Genomic DNA, 15067 nt, shown 5'->3' with positions numbered 1-15067 from the left:
TTCAGTGGAAAATATTTGTTGAGCACCTAGTATGTGCCAGGACCTGTGCTGAGCACCAGGAACACAGGGGAACAAGACCAAACCTTGTAAGGAAGGAGGCTAAAGGAAGAGACAGAAGACAAGAAAACGACAGTGTGCTGAGTACAGGGACTGTTCTATGCAACAGAAAAACAGATAGACAGGGTCAGGGAAAGCTTCCCAGAAGAGAGCTTCCCTTTGAGTTGGAGCTTTATGGCCCGGCAGGAGCTCCACAGGTGCTCAGAGACTGACAGGACCACTAGCCTGTTGAATAGAAGAGGAGACTGAGCCCCAGCGCCTCTCGACCCCTCTCCGCCACATCTCACCTACCCGGACTAGGCCGAAAGGCCGAGCACCCGAGCGGGGCCGCGCAGCTTCAAAGAGCCCAGGGGCGGGGCCTCGGTCCAGGTGCGCGGCGGCGCTTCGCGGAGGCAGGAAGTGTGTCCCTAGCGGCGGCCCGTGCAGCGCTCCCGCGAGACACTCACCTGCGCCCCAGGTGAGCGGCGAGGGGGCGGGGGAGGGGCTGAGCCGGAGGCGGCTCACCTGGCGGGACAGGTAAGCCCCGCGCGGGCCCGAGGGGGCGCAAACCAGGGCGGCGCCGGTGTGGGGAGCCCCCGAGGCTGAGCCCGGACAGGGGAGGGTCCCGGGCCCGGTTCCTCGGGGCCACCCTCCTACTTCCGGGGTGCGCGGGCCGGGCTGGGGAGCGGCCTGAGCGGGCACCCGGGCTGGGCGCGCAGAATGGGGTGAGGGGCCGCGTTCGCTCTCAGGGCTGCACTGGCTGGGTGCTGGGGCCGCGCTCACCGGGGGGCAGCGTCAGGATGGGGCAAAGGCTGGTGCTCACCCCGAGGAATCGCGTCGGGACGGGAGGGAGGCTGGGTCCGCCCGCGGGGTAGGGCCCTTGCAGCTGGAGAGTGTAGTGGTCGCCCCGAGGGCAGAGCTGGCGTAGGGGCTGTGGTAGCCCGAGGGGCAGTGCCAGGGTCTGGTTCTTCCTTGTCCCCAGGACCAGGTGCCGGCGGATATGGGAGTCTTGGGCTGCACCTTTGGGGCAGGAGGCCGGGGGTGCACTGAGCCGACGGCTGTTTCTCGAGCAGGACTGGGGTGGTCCTCCCCGGCCCGGTGTCCGAGGCTTGGCACTGGGCTGGGGGCAGAGGCTGGTGCGGCCGGGCCTGTCCTGGGGACCCTGGGAGGAGGAGACGGTACATAGACCCTTCAGTGTGTGTGTGTTCGCGAGACTAATGGGGAAGAGGGAAGCATCAGAGAGAAATCCAGGGAGGGCTGGCCGGGACCATCTGAACTCCGGGAAGATCCTTGCGGTGCCTTAGAGCGCCCAGTGACCTAGCCCCTCCCATGTGCAATGCCACTGCAGGAAGCCCCCTCACTCAGTATTTCATTTAAATCTCACGAGATTGGCGGGGCATGAAGATAGTAGTCTCTCCTTATTTAAAGATGAGGAAAGCGAGGTTAAGAATCTTGCCTCAAGCCACAATAGGGACAGGGAGCCTCTCCTCACTAAACCAAGTGACCAGGGTTCGTAGGATTGGGCGGGGTGGTGGCGGGGCGGTGGCAGCAGCAGGGTCGGGGAGATATAGCCTGGAAGAAACTGCCTGAGTTTGACTTCAGGAGCGTTCAATGGCTGGAGGGAAGTGGGGAACTGAGGCAGGCATTGTTCTTATCCCAGGTCTTGCCTCTCTTCTCATCCCAGTCCCGCTGGAGATGTGTGGCACACACAAAGTACGCAGGCTCCAGAGCTTGGCGGACCACAGTGCAAATCCTACTCCAGCCCTCTCTTGCTAGGTGTCTCTGGGGCAGTCACTTCACCTTTCTGAGCTTCAGATTCCTGATCTGTGAAATGGAGATATACTACTTATTTACAGAGCAATTGTGAGAGTCAAATAAGGTGAAAAGTCCTCTGGCCCATTCACTGCTGTTTTCTCAGCATTTAGCACAACGCTGGGCACCTCGTTGGTGCTCAATAAATACCTGTTGGATTAATTTAATTAATATTAGCGAGTCCTGAAGCTTTGGAGGTTGGGGGAGAAGAAAATAGCCAGCCCATCCTCAGGAGCCCCAGATACCTCCCAGCTCAGCGTGGTTAACTGTAGATTTGTCCACTCTCCTGAAGGCTTGAGCCTGGAAGACAGGGCTCCCAACATGGGCTCTCTCTGGGCACACGCTGGTCCATGGAGCTGGCAGCTGGCAGTTTTGACTGCCTTTTTGCTCCCAAGTAATACATGGGATGGGGTAGTGGATAAGAGTCTGGGGCCAGGCCAATTGTGTACAGATAGGTGTATGCCTTTGGACAACTTTATTTAACCTGTCTGTGCTTCAGTATAATAATACAAGTAATAATATTACAAAGAGGGTTGTGAAAATTAATTGGTTATTATGTCTGAAGTACTTAGAACAGTGTAAGCCATCAATAATCAACTCTCACTGGAGTGTAAACTCCTGAGGTTGAGGGATTTTGTCTGTTTTATCACTTTATCCATAGAATTTAGAACAGCTGGGCCGGGCATGGTGGCTCACGCCTGTAATCCCAGTACTTTGGGAGGCCAAGGCAGGTGGATCACGAGGTCAGGAGATCGAAACCATCCTGACTAACATGGTGAAACCCCGTCTCTACTAAAAATACAAAAAATTAGCCGTGCGTGGTGGCATGCGCCTGGGAGGCTACTCGGAGGCTGAGCTACTCGGGAGGCTGAGGCAGGAGAATCGCTTGCACCGGGGAGTCAGAGGTTGCAGTGAGCCAAGATCATGCCACTGCACTCCAGCCTGGGCAACAGAGCGAGACTCCATCTCAAAAAAAAATAAAAAAGAATTTAGAACAGCTGGCCAGGCACCATGGCTTATGCCTGTAATCTCAGCACTTTGGGAGGCTGAGGCAGGTGGATCACTTGAGGTCAGGAGCTTGAGACCAGCCTGGCCAACATGGTGAAACCCCATCTCTATTAAAAATACAAAAAATTTAGCTGGGTGTGGTGGCATGCACCTGTAGTTCCAGCTACTCGGGAGGCTGAGGCATGAGAGTTGCCTCCACCTGGGAGGCAGAGGTTGCAGCGAGCAAAGATCGTGCCATGCACTCCATCGTTGGTGACAGAGTGAGACTGTCTTAATAATAATAATAATAATAATAATAAATCCAGCATGTGGCACACAGTGGGCCCTCAGTAAATATCTGTTAATTCCGTGGATGTATGAATCCATACCCAACCCCACATTTCTCAAACTAAAGCAACAATTTTTAACCACTTGCCTCGGATTGCAAGGGAATTTTAAATCACCTGTTACAATTTTAATTGGGATACCTTTGCAGATGGGATTTCACTCCCTGTCACCTCCTATCCTCCATCTATACTCTGGTCAACCTAGAGCCTAAGTCTTTTTTCTTTCTACCCAATGGTCCTGATTCTACCCTGAGGCAACCTGGAATGTGTCAGTCCCCTGAGGCACCTAGTGTACCAAACGCTGTTCTAGACACTGAGGAAGAAAAGAATTACACACAGTCCCTGCATTTCAGGGTCATGGTCCTTGGGGACATAGACTTATCCTCAAACAATCAGTACATGGCTGACCCAGCTGACAGCCCAGCCGAAGGTCATGGGGAGAGGGCCTCCCATCTGACTAGTGATTCCAGAGGGTCCCTGGAGAAGGAGTGCTGAGTAGGGCCAGGAGAGTAGGTTGAAGAGTTGTAGGAATGGTTAAAGAACTGTATCCTAGGTCAGGCACAGAGGCTTATGCCTGTAATCCCAGCACTTTGGGAGGCCAGGGCAGGAGGATCACTTGAGGCCAGGAGTTCAAGACCAGCCTGAGCAACCTAGCAAGATCCCATATCTACCAAAAACCAAACCAAAACAAAAAACTAGTGGGACAGGGTGGTATGCACCTGTAGTCCTAGCTACTCAAGTGACTGAGGCAGGAGGATCACTTGAGCCCAGTTGTTTGAGGTTTCATTGAGCTATGATTACACCACTGCACTCCAATCTGGGTGACAGAGGGAGACCTTATCTCTAAAAATAAAATAAAAAATAAAAGAACTGTATCTTTCACATCCCCATTTACCAGTGGGTAACATTCCCTTTTTCCCTTTCTCTACACACACATACCTTCTGTTCATTTGTGTTTGAACCATTTGAGATTAGGTTACAGATATCCTGCCCTTTATCCCCAAGTGCTTCAGTGTATGTTTCCTAATAATAGAACATTATCTTATATAACCACAGTAATCAAATTCAGAAAATGTAACATTGATATAATACTATCAAATAACATATTTCACCAGTTATTTACATTATTCAATTTCCAATTTTTCCTCCCAATCCAGGATCCTATCTAGGATCACATTGCATTTAGTTGTCATGTTTCTCAACTTGGGCTTGTCTGTTATTTCCTCATGATTACATTTAGGTTATGCATTTTTGACAGGAATACTTCGTGAGTTGTATCCTCCTTAGTACATAGTATCAAGAGGAACATGATGTCAGTTCATCCCATTATGGTGATACTATCTTTGATCATTTGATTAAAGTGGTATCTGCCATGTTCCTCTAAACATTTTAAAGTTTTTACTTGTTACAGCAAGTAACAGGGAATGGAGGTGGCCAGAATGGGGGCTGTGACAGTATTTGGGTGAGAGATAATGATGGCCCTCTTTAGGGAGGTGGCATTAATTTTCCCCAGTGCCAAATCTGGGGTTAGATCAGGGCCAGAACTAGAACTAAAACACAGATATCCCGATGCCCAGTTCCATGTTCATCACGCACCCCCAGTTTCAGACCCCAGTGCCATTAAATCAGGAATAAAAGGATAAGGGATCAGTGTCTCAGAAAATCCAAGCTAAGGATGGTTACTGCCTGGCAAACCCCTACATGAAATCAAGGACCTTCCCAAATACACTACTGCATAATCTTCCTTCTGTCAGGCAGAGTTATTTACTCCCATGATGCTTCATATATCCTACATGCTCCATCTTACAAACTTGTTTGTTTGTTTGAGACGGAGTCTCCGTTGCATAGGCTGGAGTGCAGTGGTGCGATCTGGGCTTACTGCAATCTCTGCCTCCCAAGTTCAAGCGATTCTCCTGCCTCAGCCTCCTGAGTAGCTGGGATTACAGGCACGCTCTACCACGTTCAGCTAATTTTTGTATTTTTAGTAGAGACAGGGTTTCACCATGTCGGTCAGGCTGGTCTCGAAATCCTGACTTCATGATTCGCCCGCCTCAGCCTCCCAAAGTGCTGGGATTACAGGCATGAGCCACTGTGCCCAGCCCTCATCTTATAAACTTTTAAGCATCTGTTTTCCCTACAAAACCATGTGTGAATCATCAAGAACAGGATCTGTAGTTCATTCATTTTTGGTTCTACAGTATCCAGCACAGGGCCAGCCTCAGTGTTTATGAAGTGAATGAAGTCTTAGCTCTGAGCTTCCTAGCAACCAGGTCAGAATGGGAAAGAAGACAAATTTTGTGGTTCAGCATTTTTATCTAATCAAAGGACACCAACAGGGCTTGGTGTTAAATGTTGCTAGCAGGGCAAATGTGAGTAAGACTGAAATATTGACAGGGGACCTCTTACATTCCCAGATCTGATTTGAAGGACCAGAGGAGGGAAATAAGTGTTAATGATCAGGTTCCATAGCAAGTCTTATGAAAAGGCATTTGTTCAGCAGCCACAGAGACTCTCAACAAGAAAAACTTACCAACAACAGGAAGAAACTGGGGGAGACCACTTCACAGAAAGTGAGATCCAGGAGATCTTTCTGTAAAATAGCTATAAAAGTTACCATATTAGGCCGGGTGCGGTGACTCATGCCTGTAATTCCAGCACTTTGGGAGGTTGAGGTGGGCAGATCACCTGAGGTCAGGAGTTCGAGACCAGCCTAGCCAACATGGCGAAACCCCATCTCTACTAAAAATGCAAAAATTAGCCGGGCGTGATGTCGTATGCCTGTGATCCCAGCTACTCTGGAGGCTAAGGCAGGAGAATCTCTTGAACCTGGGAGGCGGAGGTTGCAGTGAGCTGAATTCGTGCCATTTCACCCCAGCCTGGGTGACAAAGCGAGACTCTCATCTCAAAAAAAAAAAAAAAGTACCTTATTAACCGTTTTTTGTTTTTGTTTTTTTTTTGAGACAGAGTCTTGCCACTCTGTCGCCCAGGCTGGAGTGCAGTGGCGCCATCTTGGCTCACTGCAACTTCTGCCTCCTGGGTTCAAGTGATTCTCCTGCCTCAACCTCCTCAGTAACTGGGATTACATGTGCCCACCACCTTACCCAGCTAATTTTTGTATTTTTAGTAGAGACAGGGTTTCACCATGTTGGCCATGCTGGTCTAGAACTCTTGACCTCAAATCATCTACCCACCTCAGCCTCCCAAAGTGCTGGGATTACAGGCATGAGCCACTGCACCTGGCCTAACCTTTTTTTTAAGAAACCACATTTGGCCGGGCACAGTGGCTCATGCCTGTAATTCCAGCACTTTGGGAGGCTAAGGCGGGCAGATCACCTGAGGGCGAGAGTTCAAGACCAGCCTGACCAACATGGAGAAACACCATCTCTACTAAAAAAAATACAAAATTAGCCAGGCGTGGTGGTGCATACCTGTAATCCCAGCTACTCGGAAGGCTGAGGCAGGAGAATCGCTTGAACCCGGGAGGAGGAGGTTGCATTGAGCCGAGATCACGACATTGCACTGCAGCCTGAGCAACAAGAGCAGAACTCCGTCTAAACAAACAAACAAACAAACAAAAAACAAACGAACAAAAAAAACAGAGACCACATTTAAGGGCCGGGTGCCATGGCTCACACCTGTAATCCCAGCACTTTGGGAGGCTGAGGTGGGGGGATCACCTGAGGTCAGGAGTTCGAGACCAGCCTGGCCAACATGGCCAAATCCTGTCTCTACTAAAAATACAAAAATTAGCTGGGCGTGGTGGCATGTGCCTGTAATCCTAGCTACTTGGGAGGCTGAGGCAAGAGAATCGCTTGAACCGGGGAGGCAGAGGTTGCAGTGAGCCGAGATGGTACCACTGCACTCCAGCCTCAGTGACAGAGTGAGACTCCATGTAAAAAAAAAAAAAAAAAAAAAACCCCAAGCCTGTAATCCCAGCACTTCGGGAGGCCAAGATGGGCAGATCACGAGGTCAGGAGATCGAGACCATCCTGGCTAACCCGGTGAAACCCCGTCTCTACTAAAAAAAAAATATAAAAAACTAGCTGGGCGAGGTGGCGGGCGCCTGTAGTCCCAGCTTCTCGGGAGGCTGAGGCAGGAGAATGGCGTAAACCCGGGAGGCGGAGCTTGCAGTGAGCTGAGATCCGGCCACTGCACTCCAGCCTGGGTGTCAGAGCAAGACTCCGTCTCAAAAAAAAAAAAAAGAAAAAAGAAAAAAAAAAGAAAAAACAAAACATATTTAAGCATCATTCCCATATTTAAGCATCATTCCTGTGGTATTAAATACATTCACATTGTTGTACAACTATTGCCCATCCATCTCCAGACCTTTTTCATCTTCCCCAGCTGAAGCTCCCTACCCATTCAACACTAACTCCCCAGTTCCCTCTGTCCCCAGCACCGGGCAACTACCATTCTACTTTGTGTCTTTATGAATTTGACTATTCTAGAGAGGTCATACAAGTGGAATATTACAATATTTGTCTTTTTTTTTTGAGACAGGGTCTGGCTTTGTTGCCCAGGCTGGAGTGCAATGGCACGATCTCATCTCACTGCAGTCTCCACCTCCGAGGCTCAAGTGGTCCTCCCACCTCAGTCCCCCAGGTAACTAGGACTACAGGTGTGCACCACCATGCCCGGCTAATTTTTGTATTTTTAGTAGGGATGGCTTTCACCATGTTGGCCAGGCTGGTCTCGAACTCCTGTGCCCAAGTGATCCACCCATCTCAGCCTCCCAAATTGCTGGGATTACAGGCATGAGCCACCACACCCCGGCTGTTTGTCCTTTTGTGTCTGGCTTATTTCACTTAGCATAAGTTCTTCAAGGTTCATCCATGTTGCAGCATGTATAAGAATTTCCTTTCCTGGGCCGGGTGCGGTGGCTCACGCCTGTAATCCCAGCACTTTGGGAGGCCAAGGCGGGCGGATCACGAGGTCAGGAGATCGAGACCATCCTGGCGAACACGGTGAAACCCCGTCTCTACTAAAAAAAATAAAAAATAAATTAGCCAGGCATGGTGGCGGGCGCCTGTAGTCCCAGCTTCTCGGGAGGCTGAGGCAGGAGAATAGCGTGAACCTGGGAGGTGACGGAGCTTGCAGTGAGCGGAGATTGCGCCACTGCACTCCAGCCTGGGCGACAGAGCGAGACTCTGTCTCAAAAAAAAAAAAAAAGGGCGGGCGCGGTGGCTCAAGCCTGTAATCCCAGCACTTTGGGAGGCCGAGACGGGCGGATCACGAGGTCAGGAGATCAAGACCATCCTGGCTAACCCGGTGAAACCCCGTCTCTAGTAAAAAATACAAAAAAATAGCCGGGCGAGGTGGCGGGCGTCTGTAGTCCCAGCTACTCGGGAGGCTGAGGCAGGAGAATGGCATAAACCCGGGAGGCGGAGCTTGCAGTGAGCCACTGCACTCCAGCCTGGGCGACAGAGCAAGACTCCGTTTCAAAAAAAAAAAAAAAAAAATTTCCTTTCCTTTTTAAGGCTGAATAATATTCCATTGTGTGTATATACCACATTTTGTTTAGTCATTCATCCATTGGTAGACACTGGGATTGTTTCCACCTTTTGGCTATTGTGAATAATGCTGCTGTGAACATTGGTCTAAACATCGGAGTCTCTGCTCTCAATTAGGTTGGGTATGTATCCAGAGTGGAATTGCTGGGTCATGTGGTAATTTGATGTTTAATTTTTGGAGGAACCACCATACTGTTTTCCATAGCAGCTGCACTGTTTTACATTCCCACCAGAAATGCACAAGGGTTCCAGTTTTTCCACATTATTGCCAACACTCATTATTTTCTGGGGGAAGGGAGATTATTTTTAAATACAGATTGAGAGATTGAGTATCCCTAATCCAAAAATCCAAAACACTACAAAATCTGAAAGTTGAGCACCAGGATGATACTTAAAGGAAATGCTCATTGGAGCATTTCAGATTTTTGGATGAGGAATGCTTAACAGGTGAGTATAATGTATACAATCCACAATCCAGAATCCAAAACATTTCTGGACCCAGGCATTTCAGATAAGATGTTCAACCTTTCATAGCCATCCCAATAAGCCTAAGTCACAGGGAATTTTGAAATCTGGGTTAGACCACAGAGACTTTGTGGAGGGAGGGCCACAAGATATGAGAGTTTATGGGCATACTTGCGTCCCTCCACATCCCAGGCCTCTGAGAAACTAGAAGTGTGCAGCTGCTCAAGTCAGCCCAGGAGTTAGTCCCTGACTTCTGATCCTGACCCCTTCCTGGCCTCTCCTCTGCAGGTGCCTGGCTGCTGCAAACCATGCAATGAGCCATGCCCCGCCCTGGACACCCCCGCCCAGCATCTGGGCCTCCACGCTTGGGACCCTGGGAGCGGCCAACAGAGCTATGTCTGGAGACATATGATAAACCACCTCAGCCCCCACCAAGCCGCCGCACCCGTAGACCAGACCCCAAGGACCCTGGTCACCATGGGCCAGAGAGCATTACCTTCATCTCTGGCTCTGCTGAGCCAGCCACTGAGTCCCCTGCCTGCTGCCTGCTCTGGCGACCCTGGGTGTGGGAGTGGTGCCGGGCTGCCTTCTGTTTCCGCCGCTGCCGGGATTGCCTCCAGCGCTGTGGAGCCTGTGTGCGGGGCTGCAGCCCCTGCCTTTCTACTGAGGACTCCACTGAGGGGGCTGCCGAAGCCAACTGGACCAAGGAGCACAATGGAGTGCCCCCTAGCCCTGACCGTGCACCCCCCAGCCGGCGGGATGGCCAGCGACTCAAGTCAACCATGGGCAGCAGCTTCAGCTATCCCGACGTTAAGCTCAAAGGCATCCCTGTGTATCCCTATCCCAGGGCCACCTCCCTAGCACCTGATGCGGACTCCTGCTGCAAGGAGCCACTGGCCGATCCCCCACCCATGCGACACAGCCTGCCCAGCACCCTTGTCAGTAGTCCTCGTGGCTCTGAGGAGTACTACTCTTTCCATGAGTCGGACCTGGACCTGCCCGAGATGGGCAGTGGCTCCATGTCGAGCCGAGAGATTGATGTGCTCATCTTCAAGAAGCTGACAGAGCTGTTCAGCGTACACCAGATCGATGAGCTGGCCAAGTGCACATCAGACACTGTGTTCCTGGAGAAGACCAGTAAGATCTCGGACCTTATCAGCAGCATCACGCAGGACTACCACCTGGATGAGCAGGATGCTGAGGGCCGCCTGGTACGCGGGATCATTCGCATTAGTACCCGAAAGAGCCGTGCTCGCCCACAGACCTCGGAGGGTCGTTCAACTCGGGCTGCTGCCCCCACCACTGCTGCCCCTGACAGTGGCCATGAGACCATGGTGGGCTCAGGTCTCAGCCAGGATGGTAGGTGGGGGCCCCATGGGGCTGAGGGGCAGAGTAGGGGAGGCTCTGGCCAGGGGAGGGTTGGAATGGGGTCTTTGGCCACAGTGGGTGTACCCCTCAGCTAGTCCCTGCCCTTCCTCCTCCTTTCTGTCAACTCTTGCATTCCCCCTCCCCAGCTCCCACTCTGGCCCTTCCCTGTGAGGTCTGAGCAAGGCTGAGAGAAGCATGCAGACCCTGGGAGAGCTCTCTGGCCATCGCTGCTGTCCCCAGAAAGGACAAGGTTCCCTCTGCATTCAACAAGTTTTCCCAAAAGGCTCCTCTCCCCTGCTGTCTCATGCCAGAGTAGCTTCTAGGCCTGGTCTGGTTAACAGGACCTAGGGACCCACATGAACTTGGACCTCTGACCTGTTCTGGGCTGACCAAAACTCCTACTCATCCATCACTCTGCGCATGCACACGTTGTCTATGTGTCTTTTTTTAAGCATTATTTTTCTAGCCCTGCCCAGGAGTGAGTGGCTCCTCCCTCATCGAGCTGGGAACAGAAGTAGGAAATGAGGTTGAAAGAACGTGCTAATGACCACTGCCTGCCTCACGTTCCCTCCCTAGAGCTGACAGTGCAGATCTCCCAGGAGACGACTGCAGATGCCATCGCCCGGAAGCTGAGGCCTTATGGAGCTCCAGGTGTGGTCCTGACCTAACGAGGGGTGTGGAGGGTGGGGGACTACCCTAGGGGCCCCTTACATGCTCCTCTCCCAGCTTTCTCTTGGAGTGGTGAGGATGACATCAAAAAGGGATGGGGGCCTAAGCAGCCACAGACCCATCTCCATCCAGCAAGCTGACTTAAAGTGGGTGCAGGTGCCCAAAACAGGCAAGCTGAAAGTGATCAGACCCCACACCCAGATGACTAGGAAAGTAGTGGGTGGAGAACCATCCAGCATGGTGCTGGAAAGGCACCCTGTGTGGTTCTGTTGTGGTCTTACTGCCCTTGACAACAACCCCCGGGAGTGGGATCATTATCCTTTTACACAAAGGGAGGCTAGGGCTCAGACAGGTCAATAAACTGAGTGGGTCATCCAGCCTGGATCAGACTGACCCAGGCTCAAGTCCCACTCTGCTCCTTCTCAGCAGGCTTCTCCCTGGTCGTGGGATCTGGATGAGCTCCTTCCCCTGAGCCTGTTTCTTCCTCTCCTCTCCTTCCCACCAGGGTACCCAGCCAGCCATGACTCATCCTTCCAGGGCACCGACACAGACTCATCGGGGGCACCCTTGCTCCAGGTGTACTGCTAACCCCTGCCAGGCCCAGCTGCCACACCGTTTCTGGGAGAAGCACAGCCTACAGAATGAAGAGGGGGACCAGGAACCCCTGCAGGAGGGGCTGGGCCTTAGACCTGAAGCAGTGCCCACTCTGGCTCCTCCTGCCTTGGCTGACTGGGTTCCTGGACCATGTGCATTTCACTGGGCCATAGGGTCTACATCTCTTTGCATCCCCAGCTGGTCTGATCCCTGCCTGGGCCTCTTCCTTCCTGCTCATGGTCTTCAGGTGGCCTGATCATGGAAAGTAAGGACTTAGGCATTACCTTCTGGGAGTGAACCCTGACTCTATCCCCATATTGCCACCCTCACCAATCATACAAACTTCTCCCTCCCTGGGGGAGTTCAACGGCTAAAAGAAGCTTATCTTAAATATATTGTATTGGGGGGTGGGCAGGGCCCACTCTATGTTATGTTAAGCAGTTGGTTCTGGTTCTTGGCTGATGTTCTGTATGTTAACATGACCATAGTTTTAAGGAAAAGGTAATTGGTATCTGCCTGCTTATCTTGGCTGTCCTTTCTCTCCTGTCTGCCTTCACTTAACTGCTGCGCAGAGCGGGAGACAGGATATAGGTGTCCAGCCTGGCTAGTGCTCTGCAGTTGAAGTAGGAAGAATAAAATGGGAGTAATGCCCCCATTTCAGGTTCACTGTGAGTTCCAGGAGATAAAGAACCAAGCACAGAGTCTGTGCCTGAGAAAGTTTGGATAAATGGTTTCTGACACTGTTTGAGAGGTTCTTCGAGGGAGACCTGTCTGAACTGCCTCTGCTCTCCCAGTCCACCACCTGCAGGCTGGCCTGCTTCTGCCCAGCCCCGTTTCCCCAAAGCCCTGATCATTTGTTGGCCCTACCCAGCCTTGGACCTGATGCTCCTCTCCCACTCTCTCTGTGGTGGTAACAGAGCACTGTGGTTTTCTTTTTTTTTTTTTTTTAGAGATGGAGTTTTTGCTCTTGTTGCCCAGGCTGCTGGAGTGCAATGGCGCGATCTTGGCTCACCGCAACCTCTGCCTCTCGGGTTCAAGTGATTCTCCTACCTTAGTCTCCCGAGCAGCTGGGATTACAGGCGTGTGCCACCATGCCTGGCTAATTTTGTATTTTTTAGTAGAGACAGGGTTTCTCCATGTTGGTCAGGCTGGTCTCAAACTGCTGACCTCAGGCGATCTGCCCACCTCAGCCTCCCAAAGTTCTGGGATTACAGGTGTGAGCCACCGTGCCCGGCCAGCACTGTGGTTTTCACCAATATCTTGGCTTTTCCAATAACCTTGGAGAAGGGATATTATATTTCACAGAGAGGAAACCTGGGGCTCACAGTGAGGTCAAGGAACTTAGTGGGACACGCAGTTGGTAACTGTGGCTCTGGCCTTGCTGGGGCAGACGCAGAATCCCTTCTTTAGGTATCAGAGCCCATGAGTTGAGAAGGATCCTACTTGGCTGCTCCTCACACGCAGGCTTATCTACTGGTCCTCTTTCAGCAGAGAGGCCAGGGCAGGTCCACCAGCCCATTCTTAATTAACCAGCTAGAAGGTATTGATCCAGCTCCCACATGACCCGCTGCCCCCACCGCCCTTTTTATTGTTCCAAAAGGCACCCTTTGGAAAGTAACTACTAGACAAACTGTACTTGTTTGTCCAGTTTCCTAAGGAAAACAGGATGATCTCTCGGGACTATGAACGTAGGGTCCAGTTCTAACTCCAGGCTCTGCTGTCGCATCCGGGTGGCCTCCACAAGACTAAAATGACCACAGGGCAGAACAGGAGTAGAGTGGGAGTGACACCACAAACCCTCCACTCTAGCCTCAGCCGTAGAGCACCATTTTCCAAACCTAGCCTTGTAAACCACTATTTGCATTCCCAGAAAAAAAAGGTTTAGCAAGTTTGGAAAACAAAGCTATGTACTGCATAGCCTCTCTGAAATCTTTAACAAGCTATTCTGAATTTCTTTTTTTTCCCCGAGGCAATCTCGCTCTATGGCCCAGGCTGGAGTGCAGTGGCGCATCACAACCTCCGCCTCCCAGGTTCAAGTGATTCGTCTGCCTCAGTCTCCCAAATAGCTGTGATTACAGGCAGGTGCCACCACACTCAGCTTTTTTTTTTTGAGACAGATTCTCGCTCTGTTGCTCAGGCTGGAGTGCGGTGGTGCAATCTCGCCTCACTGCAAGCTCTGCCTCCCTGGTTCGTGCTATTCTCCTGCCTCAGCCTCCCGAGTAGCTGGGACTACAGGTGCCCACCACCACACCCAGCTAATTTTTTGTATTTTTAGTAGAGACGGGGTTTCACCGTGTTAGCCAGGATGGTCTCAATCTCCTGACCTCGTGATGCACCCGCCTTGGCCTTCCAAAGTGCTGGGATTACAGGCATGAGCTACTGTGACCAGCTACTCTGAAATTCTAAAAAAGACATCTGCATTCCAGAAATTTAGGGGCCAGAGAACTAAGCACTCACAGCAAGTCAACCTAGACATTCTTGCTATAACCTCTGTGGCTCAAGCATTCTGACCTCCACCCTCTAGCCAAAGTGGGGCAGGGGTCAGCTCTGTGGGCTGGATCTGAGCAAAGGGGAGCACCTCTTCAGCCCTGGGAGCTAGCTTTGAGAAGGCCTAGAATCTGCAGAGGTCCAGGTCAGATAAAAACAATGAGGCCTCACTGGACTTTACTCTGTCCTCCTGGTAAGGTCCCTGTACCACATACACACCAGATCTGAGGCCTGAGCTGTCTTCCTGGTACCCCTCCCAAGCCAGGCAGTGTCACCTTGGCCCATGCTGCTCTTCTGTCCTGGTACACAATAGTCTCTAGTTTGAAGAATACTTGATTCACGGCTAGAGGGCAGACCCGCTGCAGTGGGCAGTGAAAATCAGATCAACAAGTCCAGCAGTCTTAAAACTGTTGGGTCGGCCGGGCGCGGTGGCTCAAGCCTGTAATCCCAGCACTTTGGGAGGCCAAGACGGGCGAATCACGAGGTCAGGAGATTGAGACCATCCTGGCTAACACGGTGAAACCTCGTCTCTACTAAAAAATACAAAAAACTAGCCAGGCGTGGTGGCGGGCGCCTGTAGACCCAGCTACTCAGGAGACTGAGGCAGGAGAATGGCGTGAACCCGGGCGGCGGAGCTTGCAGTGAGCTGAGATCCGGCCACTGCACTCCAGCCTGGGCAACAGAGCGAGACTGTCTCAAAAAAAAAAAAAAAAAAAAAAAAAACCTCTGCTGGGTCATGCGCCCCTTTGAGAACCTGACACGTGTTCTGGTCTCCGTAGCCACAAAAACTCA

General features: G+C 51.6%; 1 protein-coding gene across 2 annotated transcripts; it reads left to right on the top strand.

Moving 5' to 3' along the window:
- The first annotated feature begins 501 nt into the window (after positions 1-501).
- On the top strand, positions 502-12293 carry KDF1 (keratinocyte differentiation factor 1). 2 transcript variants are annotated; one of them, XM_025354078.1, is made up of 5 exons: positions 502-514; positions 7683-7784; positions 9446-10516; positions 11102-11176; positions 11700-12293. In XM_025354078.1, the coding sequence occupies exons 3-5, from the start codon at positions 9478-9480 to the stop codon at positions 11780-11782; spliced, it is 1197 nt and encodes a 398-aa protein (XP_025209863.1). In that variant the 5' UTR covers positions 502-514; positions 7683-7784; positions 9446-9477; the 3' UTR covers positions 11783-12293. The 2 variants fall into 2 exon arrangements, with proteins under 2 accessions (XP_025209863.1, XP_025209853.1); XM_025354068.1 differs by lacking the exon at positions 7683-7784 and having other exon boundaries at positions 513-573.
- The last annotated feature ends 2774 nt before the right edge of the window (positions 12294-15067 follow it).

This window comes from Theropithecus gelada, chromosome 1 (assembly GCF_003255815.1).
Source record: "Theropithecus gelada isolate Dixy chromosome 1, Tgel_1.0, whole genome shotgun sequence".
Classification (NCBI taxonomy): domain Eukaryota; kingdom Metazoa; phylum Chordata; class Mammalia; order Primates; family Cercopithecidae; genus Theropithecus; species Theropithecus gelada.
Note: the sequence above shows the minus strand (reverse complement) of the source record. Positions and strands in the feature narration are given on the sequence as shown.

Bases quoted from the DNA above. Each gene is read 5' to 3' on its own strand.
- KDF1 (XM_025354078.1), top strand. From the start codon at position 9,478: ATGCCCCGCCCTGGACACCCCCGCCCAGCATCTGGGCCTCCACGCTTG. The intron at 10,517-11,101 runs GTAGGTGGGGGC...TTCCCTCCCTAG, and splicing joins CTCAGGTCTCAGCCAGGATG to AGCTGACAGTGCAGATCTCC. The intron at 11,177-11,699 runs GTGTGGTCCTGA...CCTTCCCACCAG, and splicing joins GAGGCCTTATGGAGCTCCAG to GGTACCCAGCCAGCCATGAC.